General features: G+C 37.7%; 2 protein-coding genes and 1 pseudogene across 6 annotated transcripts; all 3 read right to left on the bottom strand.

Moving 5' to 3' along the window:
- Nucleotides 1–3854: 3854 nt before the first annotated feature.
- On the bottom strand, nt 3855–6615 carry LOC113293239. Of its 4 annotated transcripts, none has more exons than XM_026541952.1 (4): nt 6296–6614; nt 6100–6218; nt 5808–5874; nt 3875–4144 (listed from the first exon to the last, which is right to left on the bottom strand). In XM_026541952.1, the coding sequence occupies exons 1-3, from the start codon at nt 6442–6444 to the stop codon at nt 5855–5857; spliced, it is 288 nt and encodes a 95-aa protein (XP_026397737.1). In that variant the 5' UTR covers nt 6445–6614; the 3' UTR covers nt 3875–4144; nt 5808–5854. The 4 variants fall into 4 exon arrangements, 3 of the variants coding, with proteins under 3 accessions (XP_026397741.1, XP_026397737.1, XP_026397731.1); XR_003332149.1 differs by having other exon boundaries at nt 3886–4144; nt 6069–6218; nt 6296–6615; XM_026541956.1 differs by lacking the exon at nt 5808–5874 and having other exon boundaries at nt 3855–4144; nt 6296–6613.
- Nucleotides 6616–6733: 118 nt separating this feature from the next.
- On the bottom strand, nt 6734–9286 carry LOC113293223 (F-box protein At3g07870-like). Of its 2 annotated transcripts, none has more exons than XM_026541927.1 (2): nt 7863–9286; nt 6734–6854 (listed from the first exon to the last, which is right to left on the bottom strand). In XM_026541927.1, the coding sequence occupies exon 1, from the start codon at nt 9052–9054 to the stop codon at nt 7972–7974; it is 1083 nt and encodes a 360-aa protein (XP_026397712.1). In that variant the 5' UTR covers nt 9055–9286; the 3' UTR covers nt 6734–6854; nt 7863–7971. The 2 variants fall into 2 exon arrangements, with proteins under 2 accessions (XP_026397712.1, XP_026397717.1); XM_026541932.1 differs by lacking the exon at nt 6734–6854 and adding an exon at nt 6936–7251.
- A 12-nt stretch (nt 9287–9298) lies between these two features.
- On the bottom strand, nt 9299–14093 carry LOC113346998 (annotated as a pseudogene).
- Nucleotides 14094–14785: the final 692 nt, after the last annotated feature.

The raw sequence follows: 14785 nt of genomic DNA, 5'->3' as shown, positions 1-14785 counted from the left end.
TTGTTGATTGAACCATAAACAGGTAAGAATTATGGTTTTACCGTCTTTTCTTCGTTTACGTCGTCTTTAATCGATATATGCATTTTTATGATATAATCATCATCCGATATTGTCACTTTTCAATTATGATACCTTGCTGATTTTTTGAATTTCTATCTCCATGTGTGTTGCACAATGTATTGGAGCAGAAACATTGAGTGAATATGCGCAGCCGCTTTGTAGAGATGCCAGGAGATAGTTATGATTGTGCTTCCAGTGACGCAGACGAATATTCGATGATTAAGAACACTCCGGATATAGATGATGAATTTTTTGTGGTTCGATATAGACCAGCAAAATTCCTCAAGACCATGCTATCCGTGCGCTTGTGAATCCCAGAGAGAATGATAAGTTGAAGATGGTATCCCCAAAAGCTATAATTCGGTTATGTCTGCAAGGAGGTCATTACTCTGCTTCATCCATAGATTTTAAGATTGGTAGAAAAGCTTTGCCTGATTTTTCTGGATGGACGAGACACATGCTCGATTATGACCACGTCCGAGTAATGTTAGACAGTGCACAAGTTATTGAAGTCATTAGAGCGTCTGGAGAAATCTTCACATATCACGACATACCAGGTATTGTACCTTTACTTGCTCGATGGTGTATTCCTACACACATGTCCATATGTAGATAGGGAGTACTCACATTACCTTAGAAGACGGGGCCGTTTTACCGCATCTTCCAGTCACACGCGGCCTTCCAATTGAGTTCTCAACAGAAGAGAATAAGATGATTTCAATTCTGAAATCTAAGATGGATGAAATCAATGATGCATCGGGAAATTGCTATATTCAATGAATGAAGTATTGGTGGTCGACTAAGATAGACCCGAATAGACCTGACGATGGTACACTAACCATTGCTGCGTTTTTATCCTTGTGGTTGTTTAGAAACGTGTTTGAATTTGATGGTTCTCAATTGAAACCATTTGTTGCTCCTCTTGATTTTAAGATGGTTAAAGGTGAGCAACTTCCTATTGGCAGTTTGTTTCTTGGTTCATTTTATTCTCACTTGGACTCTTTAGTTATTGATAGCCGTATCTCCAATGGTTATATGAAAGTTAAATCATATGTTAACACATTGTTCCTCCAAACGTGGTTGCGGGTGCACCTGAGTAGTTGCGAACTTGAAAACGGAGAAACGATCCTGAACCGAGCTGGCCAAACCTGAAAAATGATATAATCAACGTGGCAACAAGTAGCAGGTAAATAAGTAAAATTTTAGAAAAATTAAACTAGTCTTGACTAACTGATTAAGATGGAAAACCAAACTGTGACGATACTTTAGAAAAACTTCAGATTTCGAGGGTAATATTTTGATGGGGTCAAAAAATGGTGTACTTCATCGAATGTTTCTAAACAAAATTACGCAAGGAATTATAATTAACTTAACATAAATAGTAAAGAAAAGAAAGAAGAGATTACTCCTAGATTTGGAAATTATGATAAAGACACTTGAAAATCTCCAACAACGACAAGAGTGAGTTGAGTGACCACTTGATGAACTATGCTTTCTTGAAGAGTTATTTTCTTTCTTTTTCTTGATTAGATATGTTTATGTTAAGTTAATTACTATAATGTCGCATTATTATTACCTTAGCCGCATAATGTCGCATTATTATTACCTATATACTACTTGATCTATGTGTGGTGAACAGAGATCTATTACCTCGTTTTTAGTGTCTAATTGAACTACCTTAGCCGCTATATAGTGTAGTTCCATATCTTCATCCTAGTCCAGCAGTCCTAAAGACACAACTTTGTGTTCCGGTGTCAACCTACGACTTAGACAATTACACAATCTTTCACCTTAATAACAAGAGCCATACACTATTGCCTATTGGAAGTTTGGAACCATATTTGCCACCTAAACTGTTGGTTTGTGGAGAAAAATTGGTGAAACAGTTCAGACAAATATTAAAGATAGTCATGACTCATGAGATAAGAACAAGACATCTCAACGAGCATGAATGACATCAATAGACAGATAACCATATTTCGACAAAGAATATAATAAAAACAAACCACTTGGACAAAATATAAATCATCAATTTGTATCTTGGCTGTAAGCCTACAAGTGTTTTTACTTTTACCAAGAACAACATTGGGTTGGAGATAGAATGGAATATAACACCATATACTTTAAGTGAATCTTAAGACTCATTAATTATCTACAAAGTCTACACTATACTTCCTAAAAATCGATCCAAGACTAAACAAGGCCTCGAACAATTTCGGGGTTTGGCTGCAAAGGGGGAAGCATGTGGTTCTGTTCGGGTGACGAATGATGGCAACTTGGCAAGGGAACAGAACAAATTCCAGTTTATTGGACTAGCTGATGCTGATAACAATAATTACTGGTACAGCACTTGGGAGTTTGGATAAATTCGAGAATGAAACGTTTCGTGAGTTCGCATTTCAGATAAATTTCTCCTGAGCCATCAGTTTCTGGTGGCCCCACCAAGATATCGTCGGACCATAATCTTCTTCTCCCATCCTTGTTCATCGCAGTTACACGGCAGATACCCTCCCAAATGTCACGATTTATAAAAGGGATACCAGTCCTATTAAGTGTTGATACCATTTCATCGATCCAACGGTTTATAAAGGGGATACCAGTCCTACGTGTTGATACCATTTCATCGATCCAACGGCTAGGATCGGTAGGATTTTTTTGTCCTATACGAAACGGTGTCGGCACTTAGTAGAACTGGTATCCCCTTTATAAATCATGCCAAATGTTGTTAAACTCGGTGAAAATGATTTAACATTTTACCAATTATATAACAGATGTGGATATCGCTGCTAATTTCAAACCAACTTTGTTGGCTGTAAAGAGATCATTTTCAGGTAGGGTCTATTCTCCACAACGTACATTAGTTCTTCGAGGAGTCAAATTGGAGGATCTTGAAAACAGATTCTACCCCAAAATAGTAAACTGCAAAAATCCTATATGTTCCCTCACTAACCTTTCACATGCTAAAATTTGTCCACCACTAGGGATGCACATACCCTACCCATATCCGTCAACCCTACCCTACCCGCCAGTTTTTTAACCGTATCCTACCCTATCCAATATTTGACGGGTAGGGTGGCGGGTAAAGATTTTTTTAACCGCCAGTAAACGGGTAGGGTGGCGGGTATAGGCCATATCACCCACCCTACCTAGGAGTGCACATACCCTACCCATACCCGCCAACCCTACCCTACCCATCAATTTTTTAATCGTATCCTATCCTATCCATTATTTGGCGGGTAGGGTGGCGGGTAAAGATTTTCTTAACCGCCAGTAAACGGGTAGGGTGGCGGGTATAGGCCATATCCTACCCACCCTACCCGTTGTGCAGCCCTATCCACCACCCTAAAATCCCATCAGAAGGAGACTAGGGAAAAACAAAACCCTCCTTCCCATCAATATTTAGGTAGCCAACACAAGTACAGAATGCCACCTGCTGATTCTTCGTTTTTTTTTTTTCTTTTGTTTCTTTATGGTTGAGGAAGGAGTGAGTGGTCAAGTGGAGAGGATCAAAGACAGACCTGTTAAAATTTGATAATAACTCAAGAGGAACATGAAATTACAGCACACTGAATGACCTAGCTTTCAAACGTATTGATGTATTTTAGGTGAATGCCAACGATCAGGTCAAGAAAGAATCCGAATGGCAGAAATTACTGAAAGACTAAGATAGCAGACACGACCAAAAACATCTGAAAGGTCAAAATATTCGAGATTGGATATTAAGCAAAAGCAGAAAACATAACCAAAACAAGGAATCCGCATAATATAGAAGGATCAGGAAACAGAAAAAAGGATTAAAAAAAGAGATAGAACATAAGGATTTACTAAACAAGATAACATGGATTTCTAAAATCACAACTCAAATTCAAAAGATAGTTACACCAGATAAATTGAATTGAACCAAATGCCTCTTTAAAAATTTAGCTGGTAATGGAGTTTCTTATATATGTCGACATAAAAAGACAAGATTCTTATTTGTTTTTATCTTACTCGCAAGCGAAAAGAGCTTCCATGAGATTAACCTGACTGTCATAGATCTCAAGATACCAAAGCACTCAAAAGATACCACAATCCTGTCAAGTACCTGAAAAACAAATCAAAAGATAGAGAATGCGCACATCAGTTTCACAATCATGTCTCTAGGGTTTAGTTAAAGTAAAAGGAGAAATACGTCTTCAAAAGACGAGCACGACCTTATAAAATAAGATTTTTTAACTAAGGAAAGCTAATCACAAATAACATATATTTTTTTATGTGTATGCATATATGTATATACACCCCTACTCCTCGACTAATCCCCAACTCGTCCCTCTACGCGCCAGGACCCCCCTCAGCTGTCTTATAACTGCTTAACGACTTTTACTAAACAGACTAAGGTTCCAACCTGGGAAACTTCCGAATGATCAAGGAGCGAGATAGTGGAATGCTCAGCCTTTAGCTTCATTCATTTCTAAGGACATCAACTGAACCAAGAAGGAATAAGAAGGTACACTAGATACGTAGGTCTTAATCAAGATATAACCAAACTAGCTTGAACCCATGTCCAGTGATGAAAAGAGGCAAATCAAAAATGTTTTGGCGTATTCACTATGAAGCTAATACGACATGCATGGCCTAAATGCAAGAACAGAAACATTCTTTGGCATTGAGAATACCGTCGTGATTTATGGGTGTTACATAAGTGGAAGATGCACCACGAATAAAACATGCACTCAACAGTCCTGAGAATTAAACTAAGAATGCTCAGTTCAAGCATCACTCATGGAATCGGAAGCTATGAAAGTTTGATGATTGCCTGAAATAACATCTCAACCTCTAAAAGGTAACAAAATAACTAGATTGGAAGAAATCCATCGGATTCCAATTACCGACGACCAACCTAAGCTGCGAAAAGGGTGCTCCATCATTGGTCATATCTACCTATTGATGGCTGGTGCAACCCCTCAATGGTTCTGTTGTTCCCTTCTTATTTTTAAACACTTCAGATATGTTTGAAAAATTACTTTCTAATTGAAATCCTCACTAAAACATAACATCCCTGTATACTCATATGTAAAGATACTTTACTTTGGTTTGAATAATTACAGTGCAATCGGAGAAAACAAATCTTGTATGCATTTCTACCAATATCAAAATTAGCTTTGTCCACAAATCTCGGCTTGCAGATAGTTGTATATAAAGTATGAACCTAATGTTTCCATCTAAAGGAAGCAATGTATGTGATCAGTAACATAGATAAGGTCATTGACTCATTGTAGATTATAGCTTGTGTTGCGTTTAATTTACATGCACCAAATTGAACATATATGAAGAATCCAAAAAACATTAATTCAACATTCCAGATAATACCATAGTAACTTGCGAGGTAAAAAAAACAATTAAAATTTCTAACAATATGAAATACCAGACGGTTAACTATTTTGATACAAACCAGACGGTGTACTGATTTAGGGAAAAATAAATAATGCAAGTGTTTTGAAACATTCCTTAAAATCCCCAAATTAGAACAACATAGTAGAAGTAATGTATCAATAAGCTGAAAGCCTACATCTTGATTCAGATTATAACACGATCAACAGAAAAGATAGGACACAAGACAGAGAGTTTCTAGACTACTCATCGAAACTTTTACTTCGCATTTCATACATCCTTCAATAAAAGCAATCTATTGGGAGCTTCTAAGAATCATGAATTATTATCTACCCCTCATTTACTAGTAAAAATTGAAAGAATTAAGAGGAACCTACAAGTTTTAGTAATCATCATCTCGCGGCTTTTTCACTCTCTCTCTGCGTCACCTATCCTTGCCGTTCCCTAACAAATTTCAACCCCAATTTCTTTCTTTATCAATATAACAACTTCACAAAATTTAAAAGCCTAATGTTACTTCACCTATCACCACATTATCAAACAAACTCAATCCAATTGCATCAAAGAATATAATGAAAAAAATTAAGAAAAAAACCCTAAAATTATAACCTAAAGACACAATTAAAAAGAATACTAACTAGCGATCTGGACAAGTGCGGCAGAAGGTACCCTGTGAGAGCTCACAGCACGCTCGCACGTTGACTGCGAGGTGGGATGTGAGACGAGGAGCGGCAACAATGCTATGCAACGTTAGTAGTGACTGAGTACACCCTATTTCACCCAAAGTCCTGCATCAAACAAAATCAACGTCAATTATAATGAAGAATCAGAGTTTTTATTAAAACCCTAGAAAAGTTAGGGGTACCTTGGATTGGAAAAATTGAAACGAGGTGCTTGGATACGAGGAGTAGCCATTACTGGTGTTGGACGGATACGAGGAAGTGGTGCTGCTGTTGAACGCATAGCTCTTGCAGCGGAGAAGAAAGATCTAGATGCAGATCCGCGCCAAGCCATCTTTGAGTTTGTTGGTGAGCGAGAAATTAGTTCTGAGTTCTCTGATTCTCTGAAATGTATTGTGTTTTCTGCTCTATTCTATATGGTGGATTCCGATATCATTCGCAGGGTTTAAGGGGAATTTAGGGTAACCATGAATCTATTTCAGATATCATTTTAGTAAATGACACTCATGTCCCCATGCATTCATTTTATCCCATATTCATTCATTTCATGGGCTCGTTGTCTTTAGGGTCTTGTTTGTTCCATAACTTGGGTCCAGTCCAGCAGAATGCGACCGAATTTTGAACTCCAGTCGATGCAGATTACAGAGACATTTGCAAAGCTCATTTTTATGGCTTAGGTCGGGAAACTACGCGCCTGGCTGAATGGGAAGATATAAATTACAGCCAGAACCGCTTAACCTGAAACTAATAGAAAGATCAACGATTCAACATAGACTGCAAGAGATAGTAATCAGAACTTAAAAAATGTCATTGGTAGAAAAGAAAAAAAAAGGAGAAAAGCTGACGAAAATGAAGTTAGAAAAAGACTTTCTTGCTTGAGGCGAAGAATTCACATCTAAGACAGTAACTATCGCCTTGTTGCGGTGAGAAAATCAGCCATTCACTTGACAATAGAAACATAAGATCACACACAACCTCCACATTCCACATGTAAGATTAAACCATGAAACAAAAACTTGCTTAAAAGACCTCCACGAGACCACCAGGGCGCCATAAAAATGGATCTTGTCATAGCAATTAAATTTGCAATAAATTAGCCCCACATGATGATGCATATTAAACCATGTACAGAAATAATACCCTGCACAATTCAAATAAAGCTATTTTAACAAGACACTGAATCACAAACATACAGACACTTGGAATGAGCAACTTCATTTACGAGGATCTGTGCATCCCTTACATGTGAGGACTACTCTTCGCACACTCAAGCATACATTCATGAACACACTAAAAGGTATTCGTTTAGAAATTATTCCCAAAATCAAACCACATGATTCATTAAATGCTTTTGAAGTAGCATCTGCGAAATAAGTACCATGTAAAGTTTCTCCTTACACGCTATGTTAATTCAATGATAAGTTGACAACACAATTGCACAGATAAACACAGTGCTAAACATTCTAAACGTGAACAAACAAGGAAAAACATCCCACTTCAAAATGAACGCAGTTGGTAATATATGAACTTCCCAACATCATATATGATATGATAAGAGCTACAAATTCATTGGTTTGCACTAAAAGCGCCCATACAGTAGACTAAAACCAAAAGAGGTCTAACAAGTATGGATTGAGTAAACAACAACACTACCATAACTCATATACTTTTGAGAGACACTACTGTTTTCATCTACTAACTACATTGCAGTAAAACTAGTGAAAGAAATAAAGATAAGTTTGTTCGTCTTACTACGAGTATCAAATCTACGGCTGGATGACTGTTTTTGCTCCAAAATGTGTTTGCCTCTGTCTTTGTATACCGAAGCCCATTGCAACGCTTCCACTACTCCAGTAGTCAATCAGTTGATTCGATCAAACATGTCAACATTCTCTTCTCCTAATGCTTTCAATGAAACAAAGCTATTCTCATGACGAATCGTTTCAAAAACATCCAAACCAGCAGTATCATCATTCAGAAGCTCTTTTATACTTGCGGTTCTCGGGTCATAACTTAAAGGAGTTCTTTTATCATCCCAATATAAAATCTCCCCGTTCTTTGTGAGGTCAAAGAATTCCACAAGATCGCCACGTTGCAAATGCACGGCGGCTGCCAAACTCCAATTGGAGGAATCCTCTTCCTTTTCATTTGAACTACAACTACAACAATCATTTCTCTTCTTAAATGACCATACATTGATAGTGTCATATCCTTTTTTATGAATAAAACACAAGCAGCCTCCTAGAACCTGGATTTGATAATAAACAAAAACCGCCATTTTCAGGCAAGAAGGCAGGGTAGTGTAGTAAGGCGGCGTAGGGAGCAATCGAAACATCTCATTTGCCAAACTGAAGGCCACAACTCTACCAGTGTTGGATTTCCCTCTCTCAGTTCTCGGCATCCCTTGGTGCAACCAATAAACCTCTCCATCTGCGTTCATACCCGGTGAATGAGAATTATTTGTTTGCGACGCATAAGCAATCTCTCCTTTGTTTCTCCAGCCAGTACCAGCCCCAAGAGTGTATACCTGAACTTGTCCTGGTTCGGTATGTTCCTCTGATTCATAATAGATTCTAACCACCTTATACTCATTCGTCTTATCGTTGTAACCAAATCCAAATACATTTCGACCTTGTTGACATTTTTCATTACAAATTGGTAACAGTATGTATTCTCTAGTAACAGGATTACAGATATAGAGAGGATCACTAAAAGCCCCAAATTTACCATCTGTAGGTATAGATAAACAAATTAAACCATTTGATGAGCCAATTATCAGAGACTTTATCTTCCAAAATGGAGCATCATCACCAAATATCATACACCTATAATGTACTCTGCTGATGAGTGGATGATTCATCTTTGAAATTCTAAGTTGCTGTTCATTATCATTAGTTTCATCATACTCTAGGTGAATAAGTTGCACTCTCTGATTTTGGAACATATAAGGGAAATGAAACTAACCTTTGAATCTGAAACAGAAGAAGGGGAATTAACCTTAGATGAGAAATGAAGCATTTCCATGTCTTGGAAACCAATCTGCATTCAGAAACAGACTCAAATGGAACCCTAGAAAATATGTTTAGCATGATATCTCCATTGATTGATTGATGATTTTGTTATACTGCTGTGAGTGCATTTGAGTCTTGAGAAGATGAAGAATTTTTTTAGTTGCAGGAATTATCTGCTGGTTTGCAAATTTATTTACACTTTTTTTTTTTTTTTGAAGCATCAAATTTACACTGGTAGTAGGTGGTAATAAATTTTTTAGCTAAAGTTGGTAGTTGGTAGTAATAAATACCATACAGTAAATGGGTTCATAATCTCCTCTTAAAAAAAATATTTTACTCTCTTTGTTTGTGACAAAATGACATTTAGAAGAGATTTTGCTTCTTCACACATTTTAGCTGTTTGTTGAAAGTGTAAACATTCCCAGGTAGTATCCGAGTAGTAACAGTGGCTCCAGTGTAACGTATTCTTCTCAAGGAGTTGTGGTCCTTAGACCAAAGACCAACTTCGTGAAGTTCTCCTCCAGCCCAGCAGATATTGACTATCACACCACCACGAGCTTTCAAACCTTTCACACACCCACTTGCCCACTTATCGCGAGGTAGAGCTGGAAGCAGATTCAGGTCATCTACAGTACTTTGAACGAGCATTTCGGCAATTGCTGTAGAAAATCTGGCATACACAAACATAATCACAGAGTTGATTGACAAAAATTCTCCCAAACATTTAGCCAAGTATATTCTTCATTCTTGGGGCTTACCCAAAATTGGCATCAATTTGGAATGGAGGGTGTGCAGTGAACAGGTTACTGTAAAGGCCTCCTTCATAGTCACTCTCGTGATCTGGATCCACCAAGTCGATCAAATGCTTGACCATCCGATATGCATGTTTACTGCTATGAAGACGAGCCCACAGAGATGCTTTCCATGTTGTTGACCATCCTGGACCTTCCTCTCCTGTTCAACCAACAAGACAGTACAGATAATGTCTCAGTTTTCAGCAGTTTGATTTTGTTGGTGCACGGTTAATATATGGATCAAAATGATCCCAACATGTCAGTTGTGTGGACTTTTAAGTCCTGACTGGAGCTCAATGACCTTATCGACATATAACAGTCTTTAATCTAGGATGCCCATGAAACATTCTGAGTGAAGTTTTACTATCCAGGTACATGTATCAACTGAAGTCTATAACCCAGCTTTACCAAGTAAATTTTCCTATATTAAACAACAAACCTCTATTGAGAAGTGTGTTCTCAGCAGCTTTAGACAGGTCTGGAGTTTTCTCCACAGTTATCGTGTGCCCTGGAAACAAACCAAACAGATGCGACACATGGCGATGGGTTGGCTCTGGATCCTGAAAATCTTGTGCCTGCCAAGAAGGACGTTGGATACTTGGAATTACCAAAGAGTAGTTAAGCGGATAGGGATCCAGTTAAGTGGTTCGCTCTAACGTACCCATTCCATGATAGAATTATTTCTAGCAATTTTTGTTGGGTAAAGCCTTGCTTGTGCTTTTTTAACCTTTTCAACTAAAGCATCCTTAGTTTTCCCCAAAATCTGCTTATATGTGCAAAAGAAACAGAGCTAGTCAAATTTAACATTCCTGCTAGGCGTTTTCAAACTAAGAACTTCGGACTTGACGGATGAATGATTATTACCTCAGATGCAGAGATAAGTTGGGTGAAAACTTCCCTGATGATTGACATGTCCATAGTTGTAGATTAACTCATACTAGCAGTCTTGCCACCTGGGACAACAAATCTATGCTCAGGAGAAGTTGATGGGTTGGTCTCAAGAAATCCTCCTTTGCCTTCTATCAACCAGTCCAACAAAAAAGAGGCGCAACTTTCCATCAATGGATATGCCTTTTTTTCTAAAAATCCCTGAATATGCCAGAAAAATAAGCGGCTTACTTTTTAAACAAGATTCAAGGAAGATAATTTAAGTAATCAAAATTTCAAGAGGATACAGCTAGAAATATCCTACTTTATCCATTGTGTACGTATAATGCTCCCACAGATGTGTGACTAGCCATGCTCCACCCATTGGCCAAAATGCCCAAACAGGATCCCCATAGTCTGGTGATGTTTTTGCCCATACGTCCGACACTTGATGTGCCACCCAACCACTAGCTTCATAATTGACCTGTTCATATGATTGCAGTATCTTTAGTCTCGTCAACATTCCGTAAACAAATTGAGTGGTTCATCTAAATCAGTGCAACAAAGATGTACGCTTAATCTAGATCTAGTGTAGTTCAAGTCAGTTAAGTTGTCGCATGGCCCATTACCAGACTTATAATTGTGTCAGAAAAATCTATTTTTACATGGCCTATCCCTGCAGTTCCAAAGTCAGGAATCCTGGTTTATGGAATCCGGAAAATTCAACACTAAATACCTATTTCTTGCAGGACCACTTTCAAGACCTTCATAAACAACAAATACAAAGTACTACATTTGAAGAGAAACTTACTCGTGCTGTTCTCCTTCCATTGATTGCCAGAGAGGATATGTAATCAAACAAAGGTTCTTGACATTCCCGAAGATTACAAGAAAGGGAAGGCCAGTAATTCATTTGAAGATTGATATTCAGATGCGGCGCACCACTGATAAAAGATCATAAAACAGTATATATTAAGATCCAGAAATATAAAAGAAAGAAAAAGGTTATAATCAATTTAAAAAGGTAAAAGCAATCTAGCACATACTCCCATGCTGGCTCGACATCCTTATTCCATATTCCCTGCAAGTTTGACGGCTGCGTTCCTGGCCTTGAGCAAGCAATAAGCAAATAGCGACCATACTGGAACAGAAGCTCCACCATAGAAGGATCCTCATCAGTTTTGAAAGACTTCACTCTTTCTGCAGTGGAAACCCTGTCATTCTCACCTTTGACACTCTTGGAACTCTTAGAAAGCTTCAGTGATACACGGTGAAAAAGACTCTGATAGTCAGACAGATGACGTGTATAAAGATCAGCATAGGAAATGTTTTTTAAGGAATTCATCTTGTTTAGTGACTCCGAAGTGGGATTCTTTTTAGAATCTTGAGGGTCAGTTAAAGGCCCACCAAACGAAGATGAAGCTACCAGTAGTAACACAACGGAGTCTGAATTTTCAACCTTCAACTTCCTGTGGTCCAAAACGGATACCACTTCTTTACCACCACTAATCTGCAAGCCAAGTACTGCAGAAAACTTAATGCCTTTTGGATCGTCATCATCTTTAGGCTTAATCCTCTTACCACGACAGGTTCCTTCCATGACAATCTGGTTATCTCCATTTACCAATGAGTGATGGTGTAACTTGCTATCTAGTGATACCGATTTGCTCGCAGAGATTTTTGTCGCAATTACTTGATCAGGATAAGAGATAAAATTTTCTCTTGTAAACTCTACATCACCAACGGAATATCTCACTTTTACTGTTGCAGTGTCTAAGTCAAGTTCTCTTCGATAAGATTCTTCTGTATATGACACGTGGGAATCATCGAATTCTAGCTTGATATCACCTAAAAGTTGGTAAACCTTCATCATTAAAAAAAAATGCAATTACAAACCATTGATAAGTAATCTCAAAAACTTGAGAATGTACATTCTCCAAAGTAGACACAACTTTTTCTTTGCATTTAGTTATTAAAATTATGTAACACTCATGATGAAATTGAGATCATAGAACAGAATTTAGAACGCAAGAGGTACACAATCATATATAGACAAAAATTATGCAATGCCATAAAGCAAATGTATAACATCCATCAGTGGATGCAGACTATATCTTTCAACAAGACCACCTGATTTGGCCATCTGAAGTTACAAATATACCACACCAGCTACCGACGTATCGTATCATAAGGGCATATGAGTACTAAATCTAGCATTATATTTTGCCCCCATCACCTGCCACCTAATGAGTAATTCAGTTGAACCAATCTACAAACTGATACACCCTGAACCAGAATTATACCCATCCAAACATACACACATTTACGAAGACTCCTAGGAGAATGTACACATAAACTAAAATGCAAGTTTTGTCACATACATCGGAAGGTTTATCCGACAACTGGAACGCAGCTTCTGTAGCTTTAACGTATTCGCCATCATCAACAAGTTTCCTAACTTCTGCCAATGCTTTTGGGGCTTCAGAGTTTGTATAGTCAAGTGGCACCCCGGTCCACAGTGTATCCTCTATACAAATACACAAAATAATCACTTCATAAAACAACAAAAAATCTCAATTCATTTCAGATAAAATCCACCGTATACTACATACATTAAGGTCTCTGAATTCATCCAATTTTCTTAGTGTTACACATTAAACTGATTTATACACGTTCACTCCACAAATCAACTACCAAAGATCAATTCACATGAGCAAATTAACCAAAGAAATGAAATCAAAGTACGATTTTGAAATTGTGATGGTATCAAAAATGAGTGATGAATAAAGACACCTAATCAAAGGGATAATGTTGATATAAACATAATCATACCATTAAGTTGCAGACTTTCAGAAACGACACCACCCCAAACCATAGCTCCAAGACGGCCATTACCAATTGGTGCAGCATTAGTCCAATGTTTTGCTGGTGCATGGGATCCATTTATCACACCAGGAGTCAATAAATTGACCATCCCAAACAATCCAGGAGATAAAAGTCTTGATAAGTTCTTCTATAGCATGCAAACACTTCCAAGTCCAAGAGCACTTACCAGTACACTTGGCATTCAAGAAATCAGTTCTAGGAAAGTATTTGGCTTTGAGAACAGTAGCTAGCATACAAGTAGGATTTTCTAGAATTCTCCAGGCATTCCTAGCCAACATAGCCAGGTTGTTTAACCCAGCCTTTCTAAAGCCTAGACCACCTTCAGTCTTAGGGGAACATAGAATGTCCCATCCTAAAAGATGCAGTTTCCTGTCTTTAGAATCTAAAGTCTCTCCCCACCAGAATTTACAAAGATGGGAGTCCATTTGTTTACACAGATGTTTTGGAATAAGAAAGGCTCACATTTGAAAAAGGGGGATAGCTTGGCAAATATGTTTAATCAAAGTAATTCTAGCAGCTTGAGACAAGGGCTTATGTATCCAAATAGAGATTTTGGCATCCACAGCTTGGAAAATACCCATATGGGTTTGAATTTTAGAAGCTTGAAACACAGTAGGAGTACCAAGATATTTTTCTCCCAAATTGGCTATTAATCTCTATAATATTAGCCAGAAGAGCTTTCCTATGTTCAGGAATTTTCCTACTGAATAAAATATCATATTTATCAAAGTTTATTTCTTGCCCAGAGGCCAAGCAGTATTTTTGAAGATAATCTTTGATAACTTGAAAGTTTTGAATTGTAGCTTTAGAAAACAAAAGAGAATCATCAGTAAACAACAAATATATCATTTCTGGAGCATCTTTACAAACCTTGATGCCTTCTAAAATTCCTTTCTTTTGAAGGTTATCGATGTAGGAAGAAAGGGCTTCAGAGCAGATGATGTAAAGATAGGGGGATACTGGGTCTCCATGTCTGATCCAGTGGTTTGAGAGACCCATTCTAGTCAAGACACTCTCAAGAAAAGACCATTCTAGCTTATCATAAGCTTTGGACATGTCAAGTTTAATGGCAGCTATGCCTTCAATTTTCTCAGAATGATTGACAGAAAATATAGCC

Source organism: Papaver somniferum, chromosome 1 (genome assembly GCF_003573695.1).
Source record: "Papaver somniferum cultivar HN1 chromosome 1, ASM357369v1, whole genome shotgun sequence".
Classification (NCBI taxonomy): domain Eukaryota; kingdom Viridiplantae; phylum Streptophyta; class Magnoliopsida; order Ranunculales; family Papaveraceae; genus Papaver; species Papaver somniferum.
The sequence above is the reverse complement of the archived record's forward strand: the minus strand, read 5'-3'. Positions and strand labels throughout refer to the sequence as shown.